This window comes from Fusarium coffeatum, assembly GCF_003316985.1.
Source record: "Fusarium coffeatum strain FIESC_28 chromosome Unknown BRIP53273_contig_136, whole genome shotgun sequence".
Classification (NCBI taxonomy): Eukaryota; Fungi; Ascomycota; class Sordariomycetes; order Hypocreales; family Nectriaceae; genus Fusarium; species Fusarium coffeatum.
Genome location: NW_022157929.1, coordinates 265559 through 292071, shown reverse-complemented (window position 1 = coordinate 292071; position 26513 = coordinate 265559). Strand labels below are relative to the sequence as shown.

General features: G+C 48.6%; 10 protein-coding genes across 10 annotated transcripts; 4 read left to right on the top strand and 6 right to left on the bottom strand.

The window, feature by feature from the left end:
* Positions 1 to 496: 496 nt before the first annotated feature.
* On the bottom strand, positions 497 to 1429 carry FIESC28_06327 (uncharacterized protein; the record flags this gene model as incomplete). Its single annotated transcript, XM_031160471.1, has 1 exon — positions 497 to 1429. The coding sequence occupies one exon, from the start codon at positions 1427 to 1429 to the stop codon at positions 497 to 499; it is 933 nt and encodes a 310-aa protein (XP_031015517.1).
* Positions 1430 to 2316: 887 nt separating this feature from the next.
* Positions 2317 to 3226, bottom strand: FIESC28_06326 (uncharacterized protein; the record flags this gene model as incomplete). The annotated part of the gene is made up of 2 exons (XM_031160470.1): positions 2317 to 2983; positions 3033 to 3226. 2 exons carry the CDS (start codon positions 3224 to 3226, stop codon positions 2317 to 2319), a joined length of 861 nt encoding a protein of 286 aa, XP_031015516.1.
* Positions 3227 to 3913: 687 nt separating this feature from the next.
* FIESC28_06325 (uncharacterized protein) lies at positions 3914 to 4251 on the top strand (the record flags this gene model as incomplete). Its single annotated transcript, XM_031160469.1, has 3 exons — positions 3914 to 3967; positions 4034 to 4164; positions 4218 to 4251. The coding sequence occupies 3 exons, from the start codon at positions 3914 to 3916 to the stop codon at positions 4249 to 4251; spliced, it is 219 nt and encodes a 72-aa protein (XP_031015515.1).
* A 995-nt stretch (positions 4252 to 5246) lies between these two features.
* FIESC28_06324 (uncharacterized protein) lies at positions 5247 to 6098 on the bottom strand (the record flags this gene model as incomplete). The annotated part of the gene is made up of 1 exon (XM_031160468.1): positions 5247 to 6098. The coding sequence occupies one exon, from the start codon at positions 6096 to 6098 to the stop codon at positions 5247 to 5249; it is 852 nt and encodes a 283-aa protein (XP_031015514.1).
* A 1421-nt stretch (positions 6099 to 7519) lies between these two features.
* On the top strand, positions 7520 to 8731 carry FIESC28_06323 (uncharacterized protein; the record flags this gene model as incomplete). Its single annotated transcript, XM_031160467.1, has 1 exon — positions 7520 to 8731. The coding sequence occupies one exon, from the start codon at positions 7520 to 7522 to the stop codon at positions 8729 to 8731; it is 1212 nt and encodes a 403-aa protein (XP_031015513.1).
* Positions 8732 to 8981: 250 nt separating this feature from the next.
* Positions 8982 to 10962, bottom strand: FIESC28_06322 (uncharacterized protein; the record flags this gene model as incomplete). The annotated part of the gene is made up of 2 exons (XM_031160466.1): positions 8982 to 10809; positions 10862 to 10962. The coding sequence occupies 2 exons, from the start codon at positions 10960 to 10962 to the stop codon at positions 8982 to 8984; spliced, it is 1929 nt and encodes a 642-aa protein (XP_031015512.1).
* A 558-nt stretch (positions 10963 to 11520) lies between these two features.
* FIESC28_06321 (uncharacterized protein) lies at positions 11521 to 13164 on the top strand (the record flags this gene model as incomplete). Its single annotated transcript, XM_031160465.1, has 3 exons — positions 11521 to 11593; positions 11660 to 12896; positions 12951 to 13164. 3 exons carry the CDS (start codon positions 11521 to 11523, stop codon positions 13162 to 13164), a joined length of 1524 nt encoding a protein of 507 aa, XP_031015511.1.
* Positions 13165 to 17968: 4804 nt separating this feature from the next.
* FIESC28_06320 (uncharacterized protein) lies at positions 17969 to 19950 on the top strand (the record flags this gene model as incomplete). The annotated part of the gene is made up of 3 exons (XM_031160464.1): positions 17969 to 18067; positions 18210 to 18989; positions 19045 to 19950. The coding sequence occupies 3 exons, from the start codon at positions 17969 to 17971 to the stop codon at positions 19948 to 19950; spliced, it is 1785 nt and encodes a 594-aa protein (XP_031015510.1).
* Positions 19951 to 21222: 1272 nt separating this feature from the next.
* Positions 21223 to 22214, bottom strand: FIESC28_06319 (uncharacterized protein; the record flags this gene model as incomplete). Its single annotated transcript, XM_031160463.1, has 2 exons — positions 21223 to 21937; positions 22039 to 22214. The coding sequence occupies 2 exons, from the start codon at positions 22212 to 22214 to the stop codon at positions 21223 to 21225; spliced, it is 891 nt and encodes a 296-aa protein (XP_031015509.1).
* A 1471-nt stretch (positions 22215 to 23685) lies between these two features.
* FIESC28_06318 (uncharacterized protein) lies at positions 23686 to 26105 on the bottom strand (the record flags this gene model as incomplete). Its single annotated transcript, XM_031160462.1, has 4 exons — positions 23686 to 24674; positions 24722 to 25545; positions 25782 to 25916; positions 25966 to 26105. 4 exons carry the CDS (start codon positions 26103 to 26105, stop codon positions 23686 to 23688), a joined length of 2088 nt encoding a protein of 695 aa, XP_031015508.1.
* Positions 26106 to 26513: the final 408 nt, after the last annotated feature.

Genomic DNA, 26513 nt, shown 5'->3' with positions numbered 1-26513 from the left:
GCAATTGTCGCATTATGCGATGTGTTTAATTATTGTTTCCTTGAATAAGAAAGCAGGCAGTGGGTACGTCGTCATAGATGAACGCCAGGCAACACGTGTTCACGTGATTCAATTAAACTGGCTGTGGCGTGTAAGTCGACTCAAGCGACCATGTAATTCAGTACCTTCCTGTGAAGCAGATGCTAAAAGTACAATTTGGTCTCAAAAAGGCATATCGCTAATTCAGCAAGTATTTATTGATCATGAACTAAGCTTGGCTCTTGAGACGAGGATATGCGATGCACCTGTCGTACATAGTGTAGGGTAGCGGTGGTTATTAGTAGTTGTTGATGTTCGAGTAAACGAAATAGATTAGTAAAACATGATGAGAACACAACAATGCAGTTAAAGATTTGTAATTGATTAAAAGACAATTGATATGATAATTCTCTGGTATCAAAGATTGCCCAACGCCATCTATGCATCTCTATCGCTTGTTCACAAAACACAAACCAACTCATGCTTCAATCAGGTCTGGGGTAGCTGGCCCAACGCCACGCAATAAAACCACAGTATTTCCACTCTGCAACGCAGTCCCAACTTTCTCATTATACTCCAAAATTCTGCCTCCCTCTACGTGAAACACGCGTAGCTTATCTTTCTCGTCAGAACTTTGGTTGTTTATGTTCTGTACTTGCAGACTTCTTGCTGCAGCATCCAGCACTCGGCCTACAACCCAATCCTTGTTGTAGAAGAACTCCCCCTTGGGGAACTTGGCCTTGGCTGTCTCCGCCTCGGCTTCCACGTACACGTACACCCTCTTTTCGACAGGGGTCTTGGCATCGCCTTTAGCTGTCTTCTTGAGATTGTTCACTGCAGCAATTCGCGCGGAGGCTGACGTTGGTTTCGGTTTTGGCAGCGCTCTACCTGCTTGTTCCTTCTTCGCTGTACCCCATGCGCGTAGTTTATCGAATGCTGACCTTGTCTTCTGACCGACGTCAAATTGCATAGGTCGGGCTCCAATGGGTACCAAGTTGCTGCAGTCATGGTCTTCCTTAAGACGATGCTTTAAGCAGTAATCTCGATTGCATGTTTGGCAGTGTACACCAGGCGTCAAAGATGTTCCGATTGTGGTCTTGCATTCAGGCGATGAACAAGGCTTCTGGGACACCTTGTCCCGTAGGACCCTTCCTTGACCGATAGATGGCTGCGAGAGCTCTCTAAGTCGCTTTCGCTCCGCCCAAGCGCCAGGGTTTGCGCATGCATGTGAAGTTTCGGTTCGATGATCGAGACAGAATGTCCTTCGGCAGGACTGGCAGAAAAAGGGTAGGAAGTCGAGTTGGTTGCAGTAGTCGTATTCGCAGTGCTTGCCAATCAGAGTGGCCTCGTTCTTGTCGTCCATCTCGACGTAGCTGGTATCTTGAGCTTCTGGAGTATTTGATGACGCCATGATGAATGTTTTTTAATGCTTTATAGCGCTGAGCGAAATGGTGGAAAGTAGGCAGATGTGTTGTCGCAAGTGTGTGATGCTTGTAGGCAGATGACAGATACAGGAGGCGGCGGCGAGGAAATGTCTAGAAGTGTCCGTCCGCGTATGACCAAGCTTGGCAAATACGACCGAGTGTTGGGTGGTACAAGCTTCGACATTCAATGCAAGAAAATAAGCATGCGCTGGCACAAAAAGCACACGAGGATGCGACTGTGGTTTTTATGAATTATTGGTGAACTTTCAAGAGCGGAATTGGGAGGCTTGATCATCATTCGCATCGGCATAGCCACCTGTAAGGGACCAGGAGTAAATCGCGGGGTCTTCCGTTCTCCCCACCTCACTGACGATGCATGCACAGGGTTATATCCCTGTATATCAGTTGTGATAGCAGTTCACTATTTCTTTATGATAGTTTAGAGTAGAGCTTAGATCATTTTGTTTCGATACACTAACCTTTAGACCATTATTCTGTTAGACTGTTATCTGGTAGCCCTTTGATTGAGGATATAGAACCTCTTACCCAGGAGCAGGTTCGCTTTCGTGGTGTAAGTATCGTAACGTTGAGGGTTTGTGGTCTTTTTTTGTAAGCATCTCTGCACTCAGTGTTGATCATATCTATCTAGTACAGTGTGCTCCGTAAGATACCGGAAAATGAGTTGAGCGCCTTCAACATTCCCTGAACGCCAGGTCGTACAAATACTCGTATTACAGCCCCCGCAGGGTGAAGAATTGACCTTTGAAAGCATAAGAGACGAAACAACTTGGTCACCTTATGCTGACTTAGACCATCATCTAGGCTACTGTATTTCTGTAGCCTAAGTCTTAGAGGACATTTCCTCTGTTACCCACTAGAGCTCCTTCTCCTTGGGCCTCTTCGCCAACAGGTCTTCGCGACCCGTCATGGGCGCATTTCCAACAGCAGCTTTTCCTCCGAAGGTCTCGAATCCCTTGTGGAACGCCCACTCAACCGCATTCTCGACAGGCTCATCGAACATAGCTGGGAGGAAGGGGACTACCGCGAGACCCAAGCCGACAGGCCCCCATGTGCGAATAGTCTTGTTCTTCATATTCTTCATGGCTCGGCCTGAATATCTCACAACGGTGTGAATCGTGTAAGCAGGCAGTCCCATACTCGCAATGCTCTGGAAAATTCCGCGCTGGATCATGACGGTGCGCCAATCCTCCAAAGGTGCCACCATTCCAGGTGCGATCGCTCTCGTCTCAACGGCGGGAAGGCCAGTAACCTTCTCTTGATGAGGGGTGAGCTGCAACTTGGGGTTCAAGATTCGCTGGTTATGCCAGTATGACTTGTAACCTTCGTATGAGACATCGCCGATAAGATACAGCCAAGAGACAGCGTATGCACCCCGAACGAGGCCAGGGTGAGCTACGGGTCGGAAGGATTCACCGATTTCACTTGTGTAAGCGACGTATCGGTGCGCAGAGAGGAGAATCGTGCGGATTCGCGTGGCATAGGCCGCATATCGAAGGTTGGTGTCTGTTGAATCGGGACCGCTATGCTTGGTTAACTGGTGTTGACAAAGTCGCATATGCAGCTACATACTAGCCCTCTGTTATGTCATCGAAGACATTTCCGTTCTTGCCGGTTTGATTAACAGCGTCCTGGATTCCGTGATGAAGTTGCTCTTTCGTCGGAAGCTTCTCTTTCGTAGGGAGCTTCTCGGCGACCTTGTCTTTGATCTGAGCAACCTCGCTCTTCTCCTCCGGCTTGGGGTCTTTCGATTTCCCCCACCACATTCTGAAAGTTGTACAAGGAGTCCTCAGGGTATCCAAGACAATAAGGGACGAAATAATCTGGTCACTTTATGTTAGCTTAGACCAGCACTTAGGCTATTTTATTTTTAGTAGCCTAGGCCTTAGAGGACATTTCGTCTGTTACTCACCTGGTCAAATACAACTGAAGATAGTTGGAAAGGTAGCAAAAAGACAAAAGTCTTCTCTCAAAGCAGTAGAAGCTTCCATTTTGATGGCCCGCCGCTACCCTACCTAATCCACAGTAGGCTGCAGCAGGTATGGAAGGCAGGTAAGTTCGATAAGATAACCCTGTGACAGTGACGTTGCTTCCGTAGATCCGATTGATCCCGATCTTGTAAATGACCCGGGCAGGTGGGTCACAGAAAAAGCAAGACTTAGCTAAGGTAATCATAAAAGTTAGGATAGTCGGCTCGGGGCTTAGTGCCTAAGCAGGTCTAAGTTATTTTGTCAATAGACTTCTGTGTTCTGGTTATTTTTCGGACCGTCTGCCGGGGAATAGCCGCCACGCCCAATAGAGGTCGGTACCTTTAGGCCTGCAATTCCAGGCACAAGCTCCAGTTGATTTTGAGAGCCCGGCAAAGTATCTCAACCGCGACACTTTGAACATCCACCCATTGCCCTCTGTCCATCACCCAATTCGTCCCTCCCGGTCTCGTCTTATAATTTAAAATGGCTGGTATCGCTTACTACACCATTGCCGGCAAGCAGGTCGGCGGCCACTACGTTCGTACTTCCGCAATTGCATCCGCCGCAATCCTTGAACCTGTTTAAAACTGACATGAACAATAGCTCGCCATGGCCTGGTTGGGAACCCTCTTCGCCGGTGTCAAGTATGCCACCTCTGGCAGCTCTGCTAAGCCCACCGCTACCGCTACTCCCCCTATCAATGCCTCCAGCAACGACGAGGCCGACTTCATCCAGTGCGCGAATTCACCCGACCGTGCTGGAATATTGTGGACTAACATCATGGCAGGGACTTCCTCAACCAGCAGGACAAGAAGAACTAAGCGGTTTAATCGAGGACGATGGTTATGCGGTTATTTGGATGCGGTGTACGTTTATAAGTCATGGAAGCATAAGCTGTCCATCGAGCCGGACAGTCGAATTCAGATACCAACAAAAGACGGTTTGGCCAATCGTGGCATAACGATACTGAAAAACGATTCTCTCCACTGTGAAATACTCGAATATGCGCCCGACAGCCCGATTCAATGCAATTGATGGGACCGACTGAAGTTTGATGTTGAGCGTCTATATCTACGTGCTTACTCCACGTCATGCCAAGTTGACAATGCCTTTTGGAGACCAGAATGGCTATGGATGGGATTTTTGTGAGACCAAAATCACCAGAATCTCGGCTCCGATCTTGACCTTTGCGACGCTCTATCATTATTGTTTTATATGCTGCGATCTGAAGCCAAGGGCATGCTATTGAAGGCTACGGTGCACTGAGACTGGGCCGTCTTCTGAGCACATTTTGCGACCCAGCGAGAATTTTGTACTCTGCCGTCTATCATCAATGCCCGTATTTCCGTATATTACACTTTCTGGATGAAGCAAGATTTCGGATGATTGAGTAAATCGTCTCAAGTGTGGCCAGTTCTTACTTTGGCAGTCATTGATTTTGTAATCAGAATCAGGAAGTATAGACGTAGTGTCTTTTGCACATTTGGAGATCCAAAGGCGCTGAATTGCAAGGTGAAATGAGCATAGGAACATAACGTGGCATGCACTATTGGAGGCATCAGCGACATTTTTTTCTTCTTCAGCCGCCAAATCATTTCTGCATGGATGTAGGCCATCTATTTTCCCTGCGTGCCTTCAATAATACGATATTGTCATATCAAAACTTCTGGGTCGAAACGAAACAGGCTGAGTATCTGGAGGACATGTTGGAATGAAGTTGAATGCACGCTGTCTATTACTTTTATTACATGCTGGTGTTGTCTATCAAAAAAGCAAACGCTACTTGACAAATGAAAAAGAAATCGAGCAGTATCAATTAATTTGATACATACTCTAGTGATGCTTGTCCTGACCGACCAAGCTGCCACATCCTCAATGCAGACATGACAACCATAAGAGACCACCGATTGCCATAATTTTGTTGAAGTCCCTTGTCCGAGAAGTCAATCTTGCAGGTCTTCCATGCTGCCTCCTTCCATGAAGCCATAGCGAGATACTCGAGCGGCGCCTTGATATCTCCAACACGGTAAAGCTTGAATTCGTGACAGTATTTGGCGTCTGCTGCCGCTTGTATCGGTGTCATGGTCCATTCAAACTCTTCTCTTGTAAAGATACCGTCTTGTCCTAGCTCTCCTGGTTTTGACTCGATTGCAAATCGGAATACGATGCATTGTTCTTCGTCGTCATATAGTGCCTGAACAATCTCGGTAGCGACTCTGTTGTCTGTTCCGGGTGCCCCAGAGACATTGACGATGCTTTCGAGGACACCTGGGTCAGACAGACCATCTCGCAGTGTCTCACCAGCTGCTGCTAATATCTCGTCTTTTCCGGTAGGGCCATTATGCAGGAGCAAGCAGGGCGCACCAGAAGTGCGTCCAAATAATCCAGAGTGTTCTGTTACAGCAAACATCTTGGAGCTGGCTTCAGTGCCGAGGAAGAATGTTCGTAGTTTGTTCCATTGCCATGATATCTTGAGAGATTTCGGTAATTGACGGTAAGGTGTATCTGCGCACTCGCTGACAAGAGCTGTACTGGATGGTGTGAGAGAATTGAAGAGGGCGATTCTGGTAGAGCTGGAAGTTGTGGAAGCAGCTGTTGAAGATCTGGCGGTTCCGGGTGTTCTATAATGGGAACCGTCGTTTTCCCCTAAAGCGCTGGCCATTGCCATATTGGGCGATTATGGTATTCGTGTTGATGAGAGGACAAAGAGGTAATCAGGTTTGATTGATGGATGTATCAGTGGCAACGACAAGAAAATTAATATCACAAATAGGTATAATGTCGCCGTTTCATTCAACGTCAACGTTTTGGCATGTTGAAAAGTAAAAAAGGATGGATGACAACGGTCGTAATGGGAACAGAGATATCATAAACTCTGTTTGCTGGTAAGGAACGTGTTAGTCTAGTCTGTCGGCAGATCGCCATGCAGGTCGAATCCCTACACATACGTTCTGGAACTCTGCCAAGTGGCGACATGGTTCAAGCTAAACCCGGGTATACCTGAAGAGGAAGTTGACGGGCATCTCTAAAGCCGCTAGTCATGTAATCAGTATATTTAGTTTGCGTGATGAGAACCTGACGAGTCTTCTTGGGATAGCTTTAACGACATCTCACGATAGTTTGAGGTTATTAATGCTGGTAAGGAGTCAACGGACCAGGAATGAGGAACTACTAAAGCCTCCTCCTTCGTTCGTCATGGGTCATTTGCTGCAATTTTAATGTGCACAGAGTCATGTCAGTGCGAAACCGGCCCGGATTCTTTCCTCCCATCCCATCTATATCCACCTGCACCTGGAAGACTTCAACCGTTGGCTGAGCTCTTTATTGACAAACATCTAAGCTCCTGAGCTAAAAAAGAAAAACAGCTCATAATACATATACTAAGCTCGGTTACAATAGGACTAACAAAAGACTTGGCAATTTGAGCTTAATCTGTTGGTGACAGTACAGCGTAAGGGAGCAGTAATTGTGCATGATGATTATATGCAGCCATTTTGTCTCTTCTTTTTATAACAATTATGTAACATGCAAATTTTCGCCGAAAAAAGGAAACCCCATGTCTATATCCCAGCAGGCTTATGTCGTTAATCCTGGTTGATGCCCATGCTTCTATCAAAGTTGCTGGAAACATTAAAAGACTAGCGATTCAGTCTAGTAAGTTATCGAGGAGGCAGATATCGAGGTTTTGTTCATATCATTCTTGGGGAAATTCAAATGTTGCATAACAAGCAAAGCTTGGCGACATATTGTTATCAGAATAGTCAAATCATCCTGTAACATAACTGTAAGCTATAATAATTCGAAAGATTTCTTTTTACTGTCGTTATTTTGCTTTCAACTGTTGAATCGTCCCTCCAACCGCTGCGTGTACCGCCTTGTTTTCCATTGGAGCATATCACGTGACACAGTTCCAAGCTTTACTCCGCCCCCGCCATCGACATTCTTTCGCCAAACAGCCATCAACATCTCCTTAATCGAAACATCCCACCTCCCGCAAAGCGCACGTCCTTCGGATACAACGATAGCCTCTCCATCCCCAATACCCCCAAAATCGAGAACCCACACCTCAAGGAGATAGCCGTCCTGGGCATGTCGGCTGCTACCACCGACCCGGCCCTTGTTGCCGCTCCCGCCCCGGACCTTTCTCCTGTTGATGCTGCTGTCGCTCAGGTAGGCCACGATGTTTCGTCTGTCGAACACGTTGGCGATCATGTCGGCGCTTCCCCCAAGGAGAGGCATTCCCTGACTCTTGATCAACGTCGAGCTCTGCGTCGTTGGGCTAATAGTCAGCCTATACGTCCCTCGCATAAAGCCTGTATCGAGTGGTTCTTCTCGCAGTACGGCCAGCAAATAAGTCAATCTACCGTTTCACACTCGTTGTCACCAAAATACTCGCGTCTAGATAGTGACAACCCGCAATTATCTGGTTCGCGCCTGCGCTATGGAAACTGGCCTGACGTAGAAAAGCTGGTTCTCATTTGGTACCAACAAGTACAGGCTTCAGGACGTCAGCCGACTAATGAGGAGTTGGGAGAAAAGGCAAAGACCATTTTCAGCCAGCTACCTCGATACAAAGATGAAAACCCTCCTGAATTCTCCCCCGGCTGGATTCATCGCTTCAAGAAGCGTTATGGTCTTTTGATACGAAGACAACGCCGCCATGGTGACGGCGGAATAAATCCTGCCGAAGATATAGGATACTTGGCCGATTGCATTCCCCGATTCATGAATCTTTCCCCAGACACAAGCCCAGGAGCAATCAAGGAAGAAGTCTTACGCGTTGTTGGTATCGAACCCAGTCTCGGCACATGTGCATTGGTGCGTGATGAAGTCCTTCGTAGATTGACGGGCTCTCAACAATCACCACAGCCTCCTCCGCCTCCCATGATGGCCCACGACCCTCCAACAATCCCTCCGCCTCAGCCCGATCAACCTATATACGCTGATGACGACCCTGAAGTTGTCTTGCAGAATGCTTTGCGCCAGCTTCAACAGGAAGAGCAAGCCGCCGAGGAGCAGGCTGCGCTTGTGCGCGAGGAGCGCGAGCGTGCTGAACGAAATGGACTTCAAATGAATAACATCATGACCACTCCTACCGCGCCGCGTGCCTCTCCAATTCAGCGCTTCACGACTACACCAGCTCATGACTTGGGTGCTGATCTCACCCTCACTCCGATAGCCTCGGAAACGCCTGTCACTAGAGATGAGAGGCCATTGAGGTGTCCTTTCTGCGTCAATCAGCGCATGCTGCGCACAATCAAAGAGGCTGTGGAACATATGTCTACCCACGTTGTCGTGTGATCAATGGCTATTTGGGTTTCTGGAAGGACAATTGTTGTTTGATGATATGGTCAAAATCGGGGTATGGAGTTCAGGTTGAAAACATGAAAATATAAACGGAGTTAGGGGACTCGCATGGGTGTATATATATATGCAACTCTAATAAAACTGATACCCGCGTGCGTCGCACGAATCGAATTCTTTCTTTAGATTTTTGGTGAAACGCTCGAGAAAAGTCTACGCTGTAAGATCCAGTACGGTATACGCGTTTCTATAAAAGCCCGCTTGCTTTCAACGCCTTCATGACTTCATCATTGTCCTTCTGGGCTTGGGTCCTGTGTTTCTTATGCTCACCCTCGTTGATATAGTTCACCCAGAACTTGAGTCCCTCTAATCCCTCTTCACGGCACAACTCCCCGCGCTCCTCAGCCATCAGCAGTTCTTCTTCTGCAACACCGAGACTCCAGCCGAAGCGCTCAGCGGCTTCTTGGGCAGTCACTCCACGACCAAACTGCTGCCAGTCCCAAGCCACCTCACGATCCGGTGGGAACTCGTGAAGATCTCGCAACCATGCGAGTATAGCTCTTACAGTAGTTCCGTCGGTACGTTCACGACTCTGGACAACCATGACACCACTGCGGAAAGTGCGCAGGCGGACAGGCAGCTTAAGCTTGCTCCAAAGCCTGGCCGCCTTTTCGAAATCTGCAGGGCTGACAAGCTCGACGCCGCCTCGAGCTCTGTTGAACATGGCCCATAAATCAACAAGAGTGATAATGCCGCCCGCCTTTTTGAGCACACCTCTCGAGTCATCAGTCAGAAATTCAGCTAAGTTCCTTGCCAGTTCTGACAGATATAGGGACTCGGAACCACCACCACCCACGATGTCCTTTGTTGTGACCAGTCCAAGTTGGCTTGCCGACTCTGCCAAGATGGCATTCTCTTCGGCTGAAGCATTACCTTGACCATTGTTTGTTTGTCGCGCGAACCGTTCTGCAAGAGCAATCACCTCCTTAGCAGATGACATAAGGGCCTCCAAATCCTCAAAAGCGCTGCCAATGAGCAGCTCGTTGTTCTTGCGCATGCTAAGACCCAGCTGTTCTAGTCCAGCAATACCGACGCCCTTCGTTCGCCCACCTGAACTACCACTGGCTCCATCATTTGGTCCTTCGTCCGCAGCTCGACTATTCGGAGCTGGGGGAGCATCTCGGAGTAGCCATTTGCGCTGTGTCATCGAACCTTTTAGCCGCTCAAAGAAGATCTTCTCGCCTCCCTTCCTGAAGGAGAGCTTGACGCATTCAGGGGTATCACTTCCGTTTTTGTTGCTCTTGCTCTGGTCAAGGACAGGGCCTGGAGAGTCGATCCTAACTGTGTCGGCTGCTGAGCTTTGCTGAATGGGTGATGGGACATTCTCGGATATCAGAGACGCCCCGCACATTTCGCATGTCATCAGAGAGGGGTGATTGCTGAAAGTGCAACGAGGACACTGGAAGGATGCAGATGATTTCGAGCCATTGGAAACATCAGGTTGGCTGGAGTTCGGTGATTGATCCAGATTCTCCGAAAGAGGTCGTGTACCAGACTGACCTGGTCGTAGCGGAAGCGGTGAATCTAAAGACGGCGTGGCAGCTGAACGGTTACTCGCACCAGAGATTGCAGCTTTCAAAACATGAGCCAAAGTGGGTTTGATACCGCAAGCTAAACAAGGAGGCAGAGGCGTATGCGCATTGGCAGAGGTTGGGTCGAAGTTGGATGGAACTGGATTTGAGAAACTGCATATTGTGCAGACCCAGGTCGCACTCGTCACAGTTGGAGGCTCAGGAGGTGCTCGGTACCCAGATTCAGAATGCGCAGGGGATCCGTTCCTTTGTGAGATTGATGCATTTGATATGCCACGATTGTGATATGATCGTTTGGGTGGCTTTGGTATCAGAGTCACCTTGGCCGATGACTTGAGAAAGCCGGCATAGAACTCATAGCGCTCCACATCTTTCAGGTCCAACGCCACCGAATGTGTTCGAGGTTCTTTCTTATCAACATAACAAACTCGATGTGAAGTCAAGTAAACCTGTCCATTCTGCTGATTGGGAAGCTTGAATTTGCTATGTCTTTGTTAACTCACGTTCCAATACGCCCCGCTAACAAACAACTTACCCCTCATACAAACCAACGTTGTCCTGGACAAAGAGAAGCACCTCATCAGGGAGATAAGAGGGCCGTAGTGCGGTAGTGAGGTCGATGTGTTTCAGAAACATCCGTCATGGAGGTTGAAGTAAATCAGAAGAATTCGAGTAAGACTGGAATGGTTGTTGATGAATGGAACAGCGATGATGCAAGTGGAAGATGGCTTGCAGCAAACAGGCGCTAGAACACAAACAGTTATGATTCCGATACAATCAAAAACCACAAAACAAAGAACCAGTCTCTTTTGATTGCTTCAAATTCTGAATAGAATCACTGGCCCAAAAGATGAAGTCCTTTGATAGATGTCGAGTGATGTCTTCCAAGGCACGCGAGAGTTGATCGGCCCCTCCAGGGTTGGCGGCCCCACTTGGCGATAAGCTTCCAGTGGGAGTTGCCTTTAACCAACCTTAAGCGCAAAACCGGATCACAGTTCTTCCGGTAGTGAGCAGGGACCACACCGCCACCGCCCTGCCTGAACCGAGAAAATAACCTCACAAAGAAACCTCCACACGTAATTCAACCACCGAGTCCCCCCTTGCTCTGCCATTATTATTTGACGCCTGGCATCATCATTTCTCCCCAACTTATTCCGTGAAACTAACCCCTCGCACCGCTAGCATTTCGTCGCAATGATGCCATCTTGGTCAGCGCAGCAAGCGCCGAGCGTGACCCAGCAAACACCATCTTACGCCTATCCGACGAGTAAGTCATCTCATCACTCATCCGCAAACTCTTATCCTGGCTCGACAAGCCTGACATCAAACGCAGATCCTGCCTTCATCCCCGTCGCCGTTCGTCAAGGATTCAATCAATTCGGAGCCCCGCCTGCTCCTTACGCTGGTTACGCACCTCCACCGCCCCCTGTGCAACCCCAAATGTCTTCTTCGCCCGTGAATGGTGCAACCGCCACGCCAGAGCAGGCCAAATCTAAAGTAGACTGGCCCGAATCTGTTCGGAGCTATGTTCAACGATCTTTCCTCCCTCAAAACGATGAACCGACTGTGGCTCGCGCGGAAGTCGAAGCTAAGCTTAAGGACACCATCGGCACCGCAAAGGCCAACGGCACATTGTATACACTCGACTGGGACAACATGCCTCTTCCCCAGGCCTTGGTGAAGGCCGAACGTGACGCGAATACCAAGCAAAGTTTCCAAGTGCCTATCAACTCTAAGAAGAGGAAATCTACCGATTTTGCCAGTAATGACAACTCCCAGCCACCGTGGCGTACTAACTCTCGATCTTCGCTCGAAGATCGTATTTCATTTTCCTCTCCCGAAAAGCGTGCTTCTATGGACGAGCCCCTCCCTAAATCAAGTAAGTTCCAGAAGGAAGCCAACAAACGCAAACGTCGCTTCGAAAACGAATACAAGTCGCTCCGATCGCCCAGCCCGCCTCCGCCATCATCTGGACCCATCGTCGGCACTTGTGAGGTACTGGAGAAGAAGTATCTTCGTCTTACTGCTCCTCCAGTTCCGGCCAAGGTCCGACCTGAACGTATTCTACGCCAGACACTTGATCTTCTCAAGAAGAAGTGGAAGCGTGAGAGCAACTACTCGTACATCTGTGACCAGTTCAAATCCATGAGACAAGATTTGACTGTGCAACATATCAAGAACGACTTTACTGTTTCTGTTTATGAAATTCATGCGCGCATTGCCTTAGAAAAGGGGGATATTGGTGAGTATAATCAGTGCCAGACCCAGTTACGATCACTGTACGGGATGGGCCTGAAGGGCAACCCCATTGAGTTCAAGGCGTATCGCATTTTGTATTTTATTCACACCGCCAACCGAACTGGCCTGAACGACACTTTGGCAGATCTAACCACAGCAGAGAAGGAGGAGAAGCCGATTAAGCATGCACTGAATGTGCGATCATCTTTGGCACTGGGAAACTATCATAAGTTCTTCCAGCTTTACTTGGATACCCCTAACATGGGCGCATATCTAATGGACATGTTTGTCGTTCGAGAACGGCTTGCTGCATTGTGCAATATTTGCAAAGCGTAAGTTTTCTCAATCCTTGGTTGTCGACGAGTCATTTGCTAACTACTTTCCAGATACAAGCCGGATGTCAAGCTTCGTTTCATCACTGAGGAACTCGGTTTCGAGTCCGATGCTGATGCAGCCCAGTTTATCATCGATCAGCAAGGTCAACACTTGTTGGAAGACCGAACAGACTACATTGCATTCCTGACTGGCAAAGCCGGTTCCCTATTCGAGGGTGCGCGTAGCTCAGCATTCCAAAAAGTTGATATCAAGGGTCAGATCTAGACCGTGTCTTGCATTTTCGGTTTTCTCTTTTTTCTCTTTTCTTTCTCAATGTGGCTTTCACCCATGTCTCATTGATTGAGACTTTTCCGTCGTTATGTTCTTCGACGACACATGATGATGCTTTCACTCTGGTGATTTATCATTCATGTAGATACGACTCCGGCGTTTGATACCCTATTTCTGCTTAGGTGGCATCGAATTTCTTGCCATTCTACTCTGCGACAACCTGGGTAAAGCATGTTCTTAGTTCATGCTATGCTGCTTTAACTTGGGGTTTAAAAATTAACCGTAGCCTCGATACCAGCATACCAGTCTAACGACTGAGGCGACAGTTCTGTTTGGGTTCACAAAATTGGATGGATGGAAAGGGGTCTAGATATGAGGGATTTGCGTGGGATGCAAACGTACAAATTCCTTTCGTCAACATGCTTTTCTTGTCCTGTTGAGGTCAGTGGATAGATGGCTTGTTGCTGAGCTTGGACAATTGTTGTCGCTGGGCCTTGTCTTTACACACTCGCCTCAACAGATATGGAAGTAGTTGTGATGGGAGTTCTATGGAGTTATGGGTCGATAGTTTTTAAGTAATTCAATTGATACAATTTCCTCAGCTTGTTTGCCAATATATCTTGCTAAACTGCATACATGCCTTTCAGAGTCTTGAAATTAAAGTTCCGCTTCTCTACAGAATGATTGATTGTGGAGTGATTCCCGCTCTGTATCCACTTGCCTATATAATCTGCTTTTCTGTCGATTTCCTTCGAGAACGCCCCTCTTCGCTCGTTGGCACAGCGGTTAACTGCTAGTCGGTTGTGAAACACTTTTCAGTGTTGTGCCTTTCGAGGCACGCGCCACCGTTCGAATCCCGTACAATTACTACCAATTCTCCCACCATCCGTGTGGGAACTACTGTGTTGAAATAACTGTTGAAATCACTGAAACTTTCCAACTGGTTGACACCGTCGACCATTGGCCGGACTGCTATGCCTTAGTTGCCTCTAGCTTTCCACGGCGTCGTACTTTCCGACGCCATCCACCGAATATTCTGGTGCGTTGTACCTGACCAACGCCCGCGAAAATCTGCGTCGAAACCACTGCGTGGTTTCCGCTCTGACTTCGGTCTGCTTCTGGCCTTTACTGGCCAGACTGCAACTTGTCTTGGGTAGACTTTAAATACCTATAACTGTGTTATGGCCTTTGGTAGTGGCCTGTGGAGATAAGCCCGGTGTACAGCGACCCAAGCCAACTCCCTGCGTGGGAGGAGTGAAGGTGTGCGTTCTCATTTTTTGTATTTTTTGATGTTAGATATTGATGATGTGATGGTAGTGAATACTGTATACTGTAACTTTAGAAGATTGATGTCTTTTCCTCCTTTACTATGGCAAAATCCTGGATTTTCTGATTACTCTCTCCTTACAGTATGTATCTGTGCTGAGAAATGATTGATTGATTGATGGGTGTAAGTTAGTGATCTGTACCTGTAAGTGTCCTGACCTTCTAGCTGTAAGTGAGTTCAGGCCACGATAACCTGGGCTGCAATTGAAAATGACAACCCCCTGCAGCAAGAAGAAACACAGGACCACTTGAGAGAAAAACCTTTAAAAGTATTGAAACAGGGAGTGCCGAATCATCGGGATGATCAGCGGAGCTCGTCTTGGCTCATCAAGCAAGGGCTATCTGCTTAGCCAGACACTATACTCGCTCGCCTACGCTTGATGTCTATGTAGAAGCCATTGTCTTGAGAGCCGACACATGCCATCATGCGAGACGTTCCGCGGGTGATGAACCAGCAAGGTCGTTTGTTAGTTGAAGCGAACGGGAGATTGACACTCGAGATTATGGTATCCGCAGACCAAACGGCGCCATGATGAACGATGGCGGGGATGGCTTCCGGTGGATTAATTGAAACTCGACAGGGTATGGGTCATTTGGATCATGGCATGGCATGGCCATGGCTTCCAAAGATTAACATGTCGCGTGGGAAACCTTGGAACACACGATAGTTCCGTCCGTAGCCGTACAGTTGAGTGATGGAACGCTATCCTGAGTACAATGGATGAATCCTCGGGATCTGGAACATATCATTGCTTCTGTTGAACTCTATCCTTCCATTAGTAATGCTGAGACCCTTTCATAAGGATTTATCAGCACTGACTTCTCGTCAAATGCTGAAGAATCGAGCGCGCGGTTGTCGCTTGCATAAACACAAGAGACTGGACCACCAACATCCGGCGTCAGATGGTTGTGTCTTTATGCATTCCGTATCGAGGCTGTCTTGAATTGAGTCAAGACCCAAGCCTTTTCATTATGCCGAACACATATACCCCATGCTGTCGAGGATATACGATGACATCAACAGCGGAAAAAAAGAACGAGGTTCTGCAACATGGTGTGAAAAACTGTGCATTAATCCTTGGGTCTCTGGCATCGTGATTTCTAGAAGGCCAGTCAGTTACAGGTATCCGTACTTGTAGAGTAGCAATCAATGCGGTGCGATCGATGCGTGGCCCCCCTGCATGATGAAGCATCCCTGCCACACGCGACGAGTTCCCCGTTTCTTCCAGCTAGTCTCTAGCTGCCCGGAAATTTCTCGAGTTTGATTTAATTAGCTGGCACGTATAAAGAGGAAGAGACTGGACGAGAAGAGATGAGGGGCTCTTGTCTCTAGGCTGGGCTGGGCTGTAATCAACGAATCCACTCAGTATCCCTGGCTAATTTGACAACACCCATGACCCGGGGATGAGCGAAAAGGAATGAGACGAGAACAGGGTCGAGCGGTTGGCCCGAGTTGAGTTGAGTCGAGGGCACTTTTGTGATGGCATCCCTTTTTTTGTTTGACTGTGACTGTCATGAGGGGTTGGATGGTAGGATACGATAGGGATTGGTTCTGTAAGCGGATGCTGGCTGCCTGTAGATGCGATATTTTGGGCATTGCTGTGTAGAATGCTGCATATGTGTGGTAGATCTCGTGCCCTCTTGCTAAGTATAATTGTCTCGAAGCGCCGAATGGTGTAGTGTAATTGGCAGTTATGAGGTTGAGGATGGACAAGGGTTGGATACTGACATTTTAGTGGTGAAGAGCTGAAGCGCCTTTGCAGTAAGGCCTAACATAGCTCTTGGCAATTATAAAAACTTCAGACTAGATAGACTACAGTAGACAAGTGCAATAGCTTCACCTGATATTTTGTCGCTATGACACATTCTCAAACATAGACCGTTGCTGTAGGTAGCTCTTGAAAGCTTGTCAAAGCTCAAAAGCCGGGCATGGATGGATTAGGAACTGATGGCTCTATCTACTGGTCACTGACCACCAACAAGCTCCATCCACCAAGTTAATCATGCTGTCTATTAATTTGTGATCAAAGAACGACTCCCGCATCTTCTGGTCTCTTTCTCTTCTGATTCTCTGATTCTTGAACTCTTCTTCTTTTCGCTGCCTCTTCTGTCTCTACCCAACCTCCAATCTCATCCATTCCCACTTATACAAGACCCGCGTCTCTGGCAGATGCCAAGTTTGTCATTTCTGACCCCTCCATCCATCAATTCAATCACCCCACCTCCAAGTGTAGAGGTACCTAATTAATCTGGGGGCCATTCATTCATCCATCTCTTTCTGCCTTTTTGTTCAGTGCGCGATTCAACTTGAAAGAAAGAGGGTTGCATATAATTCTTTTGCATTGTTGATCAAAAGAAATTCAAAACGAGCCCTTCTTTTTTCTTCTACATCTCTCACGAAACAACGCGTCACTGATGCACTGACTCTTTCAACATCCGAAATCCGATCAGTCACAGGTTTATACCGGAGGACCAAACCCAAGTCATCAGGTTGTTGCGAAGAGTAGAAAGAAGCAAAGGTTAAAGGCAAAATTAAGATCAAAACCACGAGAAGGCAAAACCCTATTTCCTCCCTTTAACTCGCCACCGAATCGAATCTCTTTCTTCTTTACAAATTTATTTTCAAAAATCCCTTTCGAATCTGTCGACCATTACACAATCGCTTCCACGACGTTTCGCTCCACCTGAACAGAGCGCAACGCAAGTAACGGAATACAGTACTGTACAAGTATCCGTACACCTCAGTCACTGACCTCAAGTGGAAGCGCCCCCCTGGCGTGTACTTCGCAGCCCAACTACTCGACGGGACTCAACTAAACGTCCATCCCTCCTGCTCCAACCCATTTTTTTTCTTCTGCGCAGTGTGACCTGGGGCAGGCATTCACTGTAAGGTACCTTCCCTCGAGGGTCCTTCCCACCCCCACTTCGCTGCAACCGCTGCCCGTGCCCGGCTCAGCGGTTAGGTACAGTGCAGTTACTAAGGTAAGGCAGCCTGTACCTGTACCTTGCCTTACACCAATATCGGCTTGGATCGAAATAAGGTAGCCCAGCCCGCCGTCGTGTTCCCATCAGGTCCGGTCCAGTCCAGTTCAGTTCGTCTCTACCTTACTCAGGTCGTTCTTGCGATCCATATTCAATTCTTGGTCCTTTTTTTACAACCTCCACCTTCGAGCGATTCACAACTTCCCAACTTGCAACTGCCCAGGAGGCATTCGGTTACACAAAAATGAAGGTTCGTCATTGCCCTTTTCGGTCGTTCATGCCTCTCATTACAGGTCATCATCATGTTGTGCTTTGCGTCCAACTTCTTGTGCCTCTCAAGGCGTTATCCTCATCTCCTTCTCACTGCCTGGGTTGCCCCCCTCCCCCGCCGCATTCGACTGCACTCGTGCAAGGCGCTCTCGTCGTTACTTAATTATTTGCGTCGCCTTTGCTGGCGCTCTGCAATACTCGAGTCAAAAAGCTAACAGTAATGCGCTTCGTACAGGCTCTTCGACGTTCGATCAAAGGTGACAAGGACAAAGGACCAGTCACTCCCAAATCGGCAGTCGCCATTGTTCCTCCAAAGAAGGTTGGTGGCCTCCCACTCCCACGCAAACCATAAGCCTCAATAGTACTCCAACCGCTTTGCCACTTTGGGCACTGCCATGGTTTCACGGTCAACTGGACATTAATCTTGAAGCTCAAATGCTGATGCCCAACCCAACTTTCAGGTCATTCGAGCGCTTTACGATTACGAGGCTCGATCCAGCCAAGAACTCAGCTTTTCGAGAGGCGACTTTTTCCACGTTATCGGCCGAGAAGACGATGACGACTGGTACGAAGCATGCAACCCAGCTCTTCCTGACGCTCGAGGTCTCGTGCCTGTCACCTTTTTCCAAGCCCTGGGCCGAACCGAGCGAGATAGTGCGCAATCCGATGGTGGCCAACCTCCCATCCCAACCAAGAACCCCGATCATGATTCCGGATACAGCGAATCGCCAGCAATGCATCCTGCGCCAGCCGTAATGTCACCCACTACCAATGCTGCGTTTCAACCAGGTCATCAGCGCAACTCTAAATCAATCGGAAAGTCGGGTGCGATGGTCTACGGAATTGTCATGTACGACTTCGCCGCCGAAAGGGCAGACGAGTTGGAGGCCAAGGCTGGTGAGGCCATTATTGTCATTGCCCAATCGAATCCCGAGTGGTTTGTCGCCAAGCCCATAGGTCGACTGGGCGGTCCTGGATTGATTCCCGTTTCATTCGTTGAAATTCGTGATATGGCAAGCGATAAAGCGATTCAGAACCCGGGAGATGCGATTAAGCGTGCTGGTGTTCCCAAGGTGGAAGAATGGAAGAAGATGGCCGCCGAATACAAGAACAGCAGCATCACTTTGGGCAAGTTCGACTCAGGTGCTCCTGGTCAACCGGGACAAGGTATTGAGCAAGGGATGGAACGTATGAGCATCCAGCAACAGCAGCATTCCCGACAACCTTCGCAAAACGGCACAGTAAGTGTATACCATATGCCATTTCTAGTCAAGGAGGAAACTAATATCTATGTAGCCGCAAGGATACGCCAGTCAGCCCCGAACGTCTCAACAGCAATCACCTCAGCAAAGCCAAATGCAAAAACCCGCGGCTCCTCTCCACGCACCCCTCGAAGCACGTATACCACGATACTGTTTTGCCGAGGACAAGTACTGGTTCGTTATCGAAGCCGTGCTCGAAGATGGACGACAATGGGAGCTTTCTCGCTACTACGAGGACTTTTACGATTTCCAGATTGCTCTCCTCACCGAGTTCCCGGCCGAGGCTGGCAACACAGGTACACAGAAGCGTACTTTGCCATACATGCCCGGTCCTGTCAACTATGTCACAGATGCGATCACCGAAGGACGACTGCATAACCTGGATGCCTACGTGAAGAACATGCTCAACCAACCCCATTACATCTCGAGGTGTAACCTGGTGCGACAGTTCTTTGCGCCTCGCGAAGGAGATTACGAAATCGACCCCAACGACAATGAAGATGAATACCGTCTGTCACAAGGCTCTCAAATGTCATCTGCAGAATCTCCGGCTGGCGGGTCGCAGAACCATCTGAATGGTGGTGGATATGGGGCACTAGAGCACCCTGACATGCACAGACAACCATCTTCTTTGTCACAGCCTTCACAAGCCTCACTAGGCGGTGCAGGCATGCAGCCTCCCGCACAACCAGCATCCGCTATGAAGATTAAGATGTACTTCAATGGTGATCTCATCGCCATTCGTGTACCAACCGATATCTCATTCCAGGCTCTCTACGACAAGATCTGTGATCGCCTGAAGGTTCCGGCCAATGAGGAAGTCCAGCTCTTCTACAAGGATGAACCTTCAGGAGATAAGCTCAACATGATCAGCGACAACGATCTGGATTTTGCTCTTCAACGGAACGAGAAGCTTCTTCTCTATGTGGAGGCCGTATGAGTTCCTGGACTTAGCTGACGACGACGGTGTTTCAGCTTGGTTGCATTACTCGAGTGCCCGGATCTAAGTTGAGAGTTAAAACTCCACCAACGAGGGTAGCATCTGGACCGACATTGTATATTCTGGTCCTCCGAACCCTTGCACTACAGTACAGAGCCTGGCACCTTGATGACGTGCGTTTTTCCCTTCGACTGACGGATCTACAATATTTTATGAGTCCCCAACGGACGACACGCCTACTTCCCTTTTTTATTTATTTGTTTTAGTTTGTGCGGATTCATGACGACACGTCGGCGAGGAACTTGATGCTTCTTTGATACCATTTTATTAGCTGGACGTGCAAAAGCCTTTACGTTCAGTGTACCAGACGTTCGTTGTCTTTCGTTGGGCATGCAATGCCCCCCTCTTTTGCTCTTTTACCCCTTTTTGTGTACTTTCTTCTTTGACATCTTTACCTTTTGGCAGATGTCCGGCCGTTGGAGTGCCGTTTGATATCACATGACTGAGCTCAGTGCTTTTTTCCTTTTACTTTTATTTTTCGTTAGTTCCTCACCGAAGGTTGACTAGGCCTGTGGAGGGTGTTCAAAGTAGGAACCGAGGATAGGCAGATGTGGCCAGGCTCTACGCAGCATATCGCGGAAGGGATGGTCAGAGTAGGCATGGTTTCAAGGCCATCGAGGCGCAGTAGAAATAAGCTCAGCAAGCCGAGTTTGTGGTGAAGATAGGATGGCAAAAGGCAGATACCGCAGAATTGCGAGAAGCCAAATAGTGAGCAAGTCAGGAGCACTTCGAGTGCGGATGGAGGTGGAAGTGGAAAGCATGATGAGCGCATATGCATGATGAATGAAAGCGACAATTCAATTGACTTTCCTGGCCTTATGTGAACCTTGATGTAATCCGATTTCTTCACATTGTAGACTCGTGCATATTGTGGTAATTGTATTTTCTTTTCATGTTTAAGTCGGCCGTGTCAGTCTTGACTCTTATACGCAGTCAGCCCGTCTATATTCTAAAAGTCTATCATTGACAGTGAATCATCGTCGTATGCTCTTTGTGCATTTCGCCATCCTTGAAACCATGAAATGCAACATCAACCCCAAATGCCGTGAACCGTTACAGGATCAAACAAACAAAATGCAACCATTTTATTACGCAGCCGCGTAACTGAAAACGCCAGGAACCAGAAAACCAAAAACCAGTAAAATGAAGTCATACCCGTCGTTAGGGTGTTGACGTGAGAATGTGATGTCAGCGGCTGGGAGCGATCTCTTTCTATTCCAGCTTGGTCATGAGGTTCTTGCGCACTTTCATGTTGACGACACCGCCCACTCCAAACGCAGGAACAATTCTGCAGATTCGCGCAACGGAGCTGATGAACCAGTTGCGGCGCACTAGATCTAGTCTGTCGCGTAGAGATACTACTGCGCCGCCGGGTCCAGTCGCTTGACGGTTGTAGAGATCGAGACCGAATAAGTGCATCGGTGTGGAAATGAACTGCACCATAGCAGGTGCCATGAATTGCGCTGCGTAGAGTCCTGATACCTTCTTCTTGATCTCCTCTGAGAACTTTGAGTCCAGGTAAGGACCTAGTAGAGGAGGAACGTTGAATGAAGCAAAGATGGTCATACAATCGCGCAGCGCGAAAAGACCGTATGAGGCAAGAGGTACAGGTCTGGGAACAACACCAGGAGGACCGAACATGCGCACAAAGACTTGATCTTTGTAAATGCAAACACCAATGTTGGCGGCGCTGGAAGCTGCGAATTTGGTCGTTCCGGCGGTGACGCTCGAGGCGGGCTTGTTATTTGCGGTGGAAAACGATGTATCGACGGCGTTGGCGGTGAGATACGTTCCGCCGTAGAGGCAGAAGATGAGCGCGGTAGGTTTTGAGAAGAGGATGGTGTGAGGGCGGGTGAAGAGGGTTCGAAGCGAGGATTTGACCGAGTTGGCGAGGGTGTTTGCGCCTGAAGCGTTTTCCATGATGGAGCTGTCATGATGTCAGTCAGTTTTGAAGGTTCTTGCGATGTCGGTCATGTCTCTGTTTTTGGAGTATGCGCAAAACAAAACATGATACGGAGAGGACCTTACCGGTCGATGATTGCAATGAGAGGCGCTACCATGGAGGCTGCGCTCGCAGCGGATAGGAAATCGGCGCCGAGTCGTGATGTCAAGTTCTTGGTGTTCCATGTGTTTTTGTTGGCGGTGATTTGCTCGGGGGTAGTTGTCCCGGCCAGAGCCAGGGCTGGCGCATCAGAGTCCTTCATGATTCCTTATTCCTGACAGTAATCCTTCTCTTGTTCGTGAAACTTCCTTTACTCGAGGATGTAAATATGACGAGAGTAGGGGAAAAAGAGAGAGGAAGCAAGCTGGGGAAGAATAAAACAGGAACACAGAGCTAGGTCGGAGCAGAGGAAAGGAAAAAAATAACAGCTAGGGGCATGAGCATGGGATAGGATAGACGAACGAACGAACGGTTGTAAACCCCGAAGCAAATCCCTTAGTGGGCTGGTGTAACTAAAGCTAAACGATCCCCCACTACTTGGACCCCCCGATTTGATATGGACGAGAGCTGATACGAAAGTTCGTTCTGTCAGGGCCAGGACTGACTCCCGGGGCGCCGAGATCGGCGGACCGTTCGGACCCGGTGCCGAGTTTATACGTCGCCGGTTTGTCGCGGATAGTAGAGGATTTACATTCATCTATATATTTGTTCAAAAGTTCATTATAACTACATATATCCGGGTGACTTGATTCAATCCCAGAGTGTCTGTGTAGGTAGGTATGTGTGTGTCAAAAGCAGAGGTATCGTGTAACCCACAAGAACCCGCTTAAGCTAACCAAACACCAAAACTTCCATCACAAACCGAACACACATCAACTCCATAACAAAAACACTCCGAATCCAATAGTCTGACCGCCCATTGAACCAAAGATATTCTCGAAAACTGGACTCGTCCTCCCCGCAATACCCTTCACTTGTGACTTTGACTTTGACTTGACTTACACGCGATCTTCCCCACGCCGACGCTTGCCGCTCACCGGGCACTCTATTCCTGAACCAATCTTGTCGGTTATCTTGGTCCAAGGCTCTGCGGCTCAAACTAGCAGTCTGAGCTAGTCGGTATGCAGGCACGAGTCTGCTCCTCGTAGAAGATGTCAATTGGATCTGCAACGGCATATGACGGCTTTAAGTAAAAGGAAAGCCCGTAGAACATTACTAGACTTGTCTTATCGACCGACAACCCACAGAGCATGCGGATATCAAAGGCAATCCATGCCAGAAGGAAGTCCCGTTGGCTTTCTCATTACAGCTTGATCCTTTGATCTCAAGTATTCGTAGGATATAACAAAATGCAAGAAGGATCTTCGTAATCATGCGATTTAGGTTGTCATTCTAATGCTAGGTAACTCCGATAAAGGTATCAAACAATACAAACAAGTCAAATCCAAGCACCCTCAAGGAAAAGGCCCAGATCTGGGGTCTTTTATCTTGTGGTTTAGCAGAAAGTTTATCTCCACAGCGATAGCTGATCTTCAGAGCCGTTGCTCTCCGCCTCTCCACTGCCACTCTCCACATCACACCAGAACTTCTGGAACGCTTCGTGGCCGGCCCCTCTGTTGACATACCCACTCTTGACCTCGACCGATGAGACCCGTGCAGAAAGAGGCCCTGTGTTTAGGAACCCCAATGTTCAAGAGCTTCAACGGACCGGCCCGATCGTGGAAGAACCGCAGTTAGGCGGCGGTGGCACTCGCATCTGAGCTTCCACCGCCACTTCCACCAGCCTGCTTCTCTTGCATCGCCAGAACAACCGCAGTGAGTTGGTCAATCTTGTGATTCAGCTCACTGAGGTGCACCTCCATGGCAGTTGGGGCATCCATATCATCCTCACGCTGCTCGGCGGTTTGACCATTTGTTCGCCCTCTAGGAGATCTAAGAGCCTGGCGACCGACGGTGGATGTAGATCGCTTCGGGGCAATCGCCTGTCTGCCGTTGCGCCTAGAAGAGTGCGACGGGCCCTTGAACCCTGCGAATTCGTCCTCCAGAGCTCCAGGCTTGCGGTACAATTCATACAGCTTGATGATGCTAACAATAGGCCAATGAGTAGCCTTGAGGAGCATGATACGCCCGACACGGAACCTCTCGTCCGCCGAAAAGATCAGACGCCAAGGTCGGAAAATGACCAGAGCGAGTAGGTTGAAGGGAGGATAGAAATGGGTGAGTCGGTTGCTAGTCGACGCCTCCAAGACATAGACGCTGTACACGTACAGGTACTCCTCCTTAGCGTGGGTGATAACCCGCGAGAAACTGTTGGAAAGCATACCAGTCAGGGAACCCATCAGCAGGAAGCTAGAAAGTGTGATGAACATAATCATCAGAGGCGGTCCAAAGAACGGATCGATCTGGTTCATCACCTCGAAGCCGATGGGTGCTGAGCCGTAGAATATCTTCGTCAAGATCCAAGCCATCGACTTGAATGCAAAGACATCGCGACCAACGAGCGAAAAGGTCGTCAGAAAGCCGCAGTATACGACAACAACCAGTACCATGTATTTGAAGAAGTCCTTACCCATCTCCTTCAAGCAAGGTATCAATGTACCCCAAGCTGGGCTTAGACTCAGGATGGAAAAGATGCGAGGAATCATAAAAAGGGCCTCAAGCGCCAGAATGTCAAATGCCAGGTCACTCAACTCAGGTTTGTTTTGGAGGATACCAATAGTGCCTGTCATCAGTTAGCGTGTTCTACTTTACAGAAACTGTGCTCCTTACGCAGGATCGCAAAAGTAAAACCGATAGTGATCATGATCATGTCAAACAAATTCCAGATATCTGTGGCATAAAAGATGGAGCCTGCATCGAGCCACTCGCTAAGTTCATCGTAGAAGAAGGCCGCTATCCAGAAGAAAAGGATCACCTCAGGGATGGTGATTCGGGACTCGTCTCGCACAATGAGAACACAGTAGTACAGGGCGAGGAAACAGCAGAAGAACACCACCTCCCAGCACTTGAGATATTTGGGCACACGCAACCGAGAAAAGGGGTCCGCTGTCCTAGGGTTATAGAACCGGACCTTCTTGGTTGAGTGCACCGATAAGCTGTCCCAAAAGACGATATCGCCGCTCCATATAGCGGTGATGATCTTCTGCACTATGTGCTGACTGAGGAAGCGTTTTGCGTCGGCAATGGCGGCAATCTCGAGAGCATTCAGGTTCTTAAAAGACGATGTTGGATCGTCATCCTCATTGTCCTCGTCATCGGATGTCATAGTCAAGCGGGAGAGAGAACTTAGAAGTTGATTCCGCTTCATGCTACTCCCAGCAGGGCCAGGACCACGTCGACGGTTGTCAATGTTGCGAACATGGGAGAGAAGAGGAGCGTGCTCTCCAGCTTCCTCTGCTCCGACATGACCATTACCGGCCTCTTCTTCTTGGTGATCCTCATTAGAGTCGGGGATCTCGTAGAGACAGTAATTGACTGCTTCACGTTCAGAAAGTCGAGTGAGAAAGCGCCATGCAACGATTTCACATGCATCAGCGCGGGATTCTCCCAATGTGCGATGTTCTGAAGAAGACGTATAATGCCATTTCAGGGCGCTGTAGCAGCTCTGTCAGCTGAGAAGTACAAAGATTTGAGAGCGCGTGTTCGCATCAGAGTTGCACGGCATATGCAGCCAGGCTGAAGATGGGATGGGCGATTCTGTGATTGGCTCCCCTGACGGTTCTTGTTATGCAGCCACAAGTACCATTCAGGAGAATAGCGATACAAGATTCGAGGAGGACATTGAAAAAGAAACAATTGACCAGCATGATGCTGTCCAAGTGATACGTACAGGAGAGCATTGACGATAGCAGGGTTGGTGCATGTTGCAGCAAGATGATCCACTAGGATGCGTAACGATGTCCCCGCAGCTGTAGTCCTCAGCTGCTCAAAGGTGCTGGGCAGCTCAATAGCTGCAACAAAGTATCTGGAAACGCATCAGTCAAGATCAATTGGTTCATGGTTATCGAACTCACAGGGAGAGCTTCTTGACGACCTCGCGGAAGCTATCGTTAGGGCTGATATAAGGCAAATCGTTTTCGTAGTCGTGGCGGATGGAGATGGGGCTCCCCTCGCGGGGAGCAGGAAGCTTCTTGGATTTGACCTTGATAGGCATCATAAGCGATACTCAAGAATGAATCAAAAAAGCATATCCCTGCTGAGACTCTAGGTTGGAGGTTGGTTGTTAAGGACTGATGGGTTGCCTGGAGGGATTGAGGAGATGAGTTTGTAGTGTCGGTCAACGAGAGTCCCAGTCTCCTTCCCTCCTTTGTTTGCGTTTATCACGATATAAGGAAGGAGAGATGAGGAGGTGGAATTGTGAAGGAGGGGAAGGAAAGAGCGGGCCTGTGCACTGTCAATTCGAGTTTGAGTCAAGTCAAGACAAGACAAGTCTGTCGATCGGCTTCCGACAGCCAAGCAAATGATAGACACTGATGGTATCACGAGAGTGAATGGGAAGTGGGAAAAGGCAACCAGTTGGGGGTTTCAGGAGAAAGATAGTTCTGTTACTGCCCAAAATTAA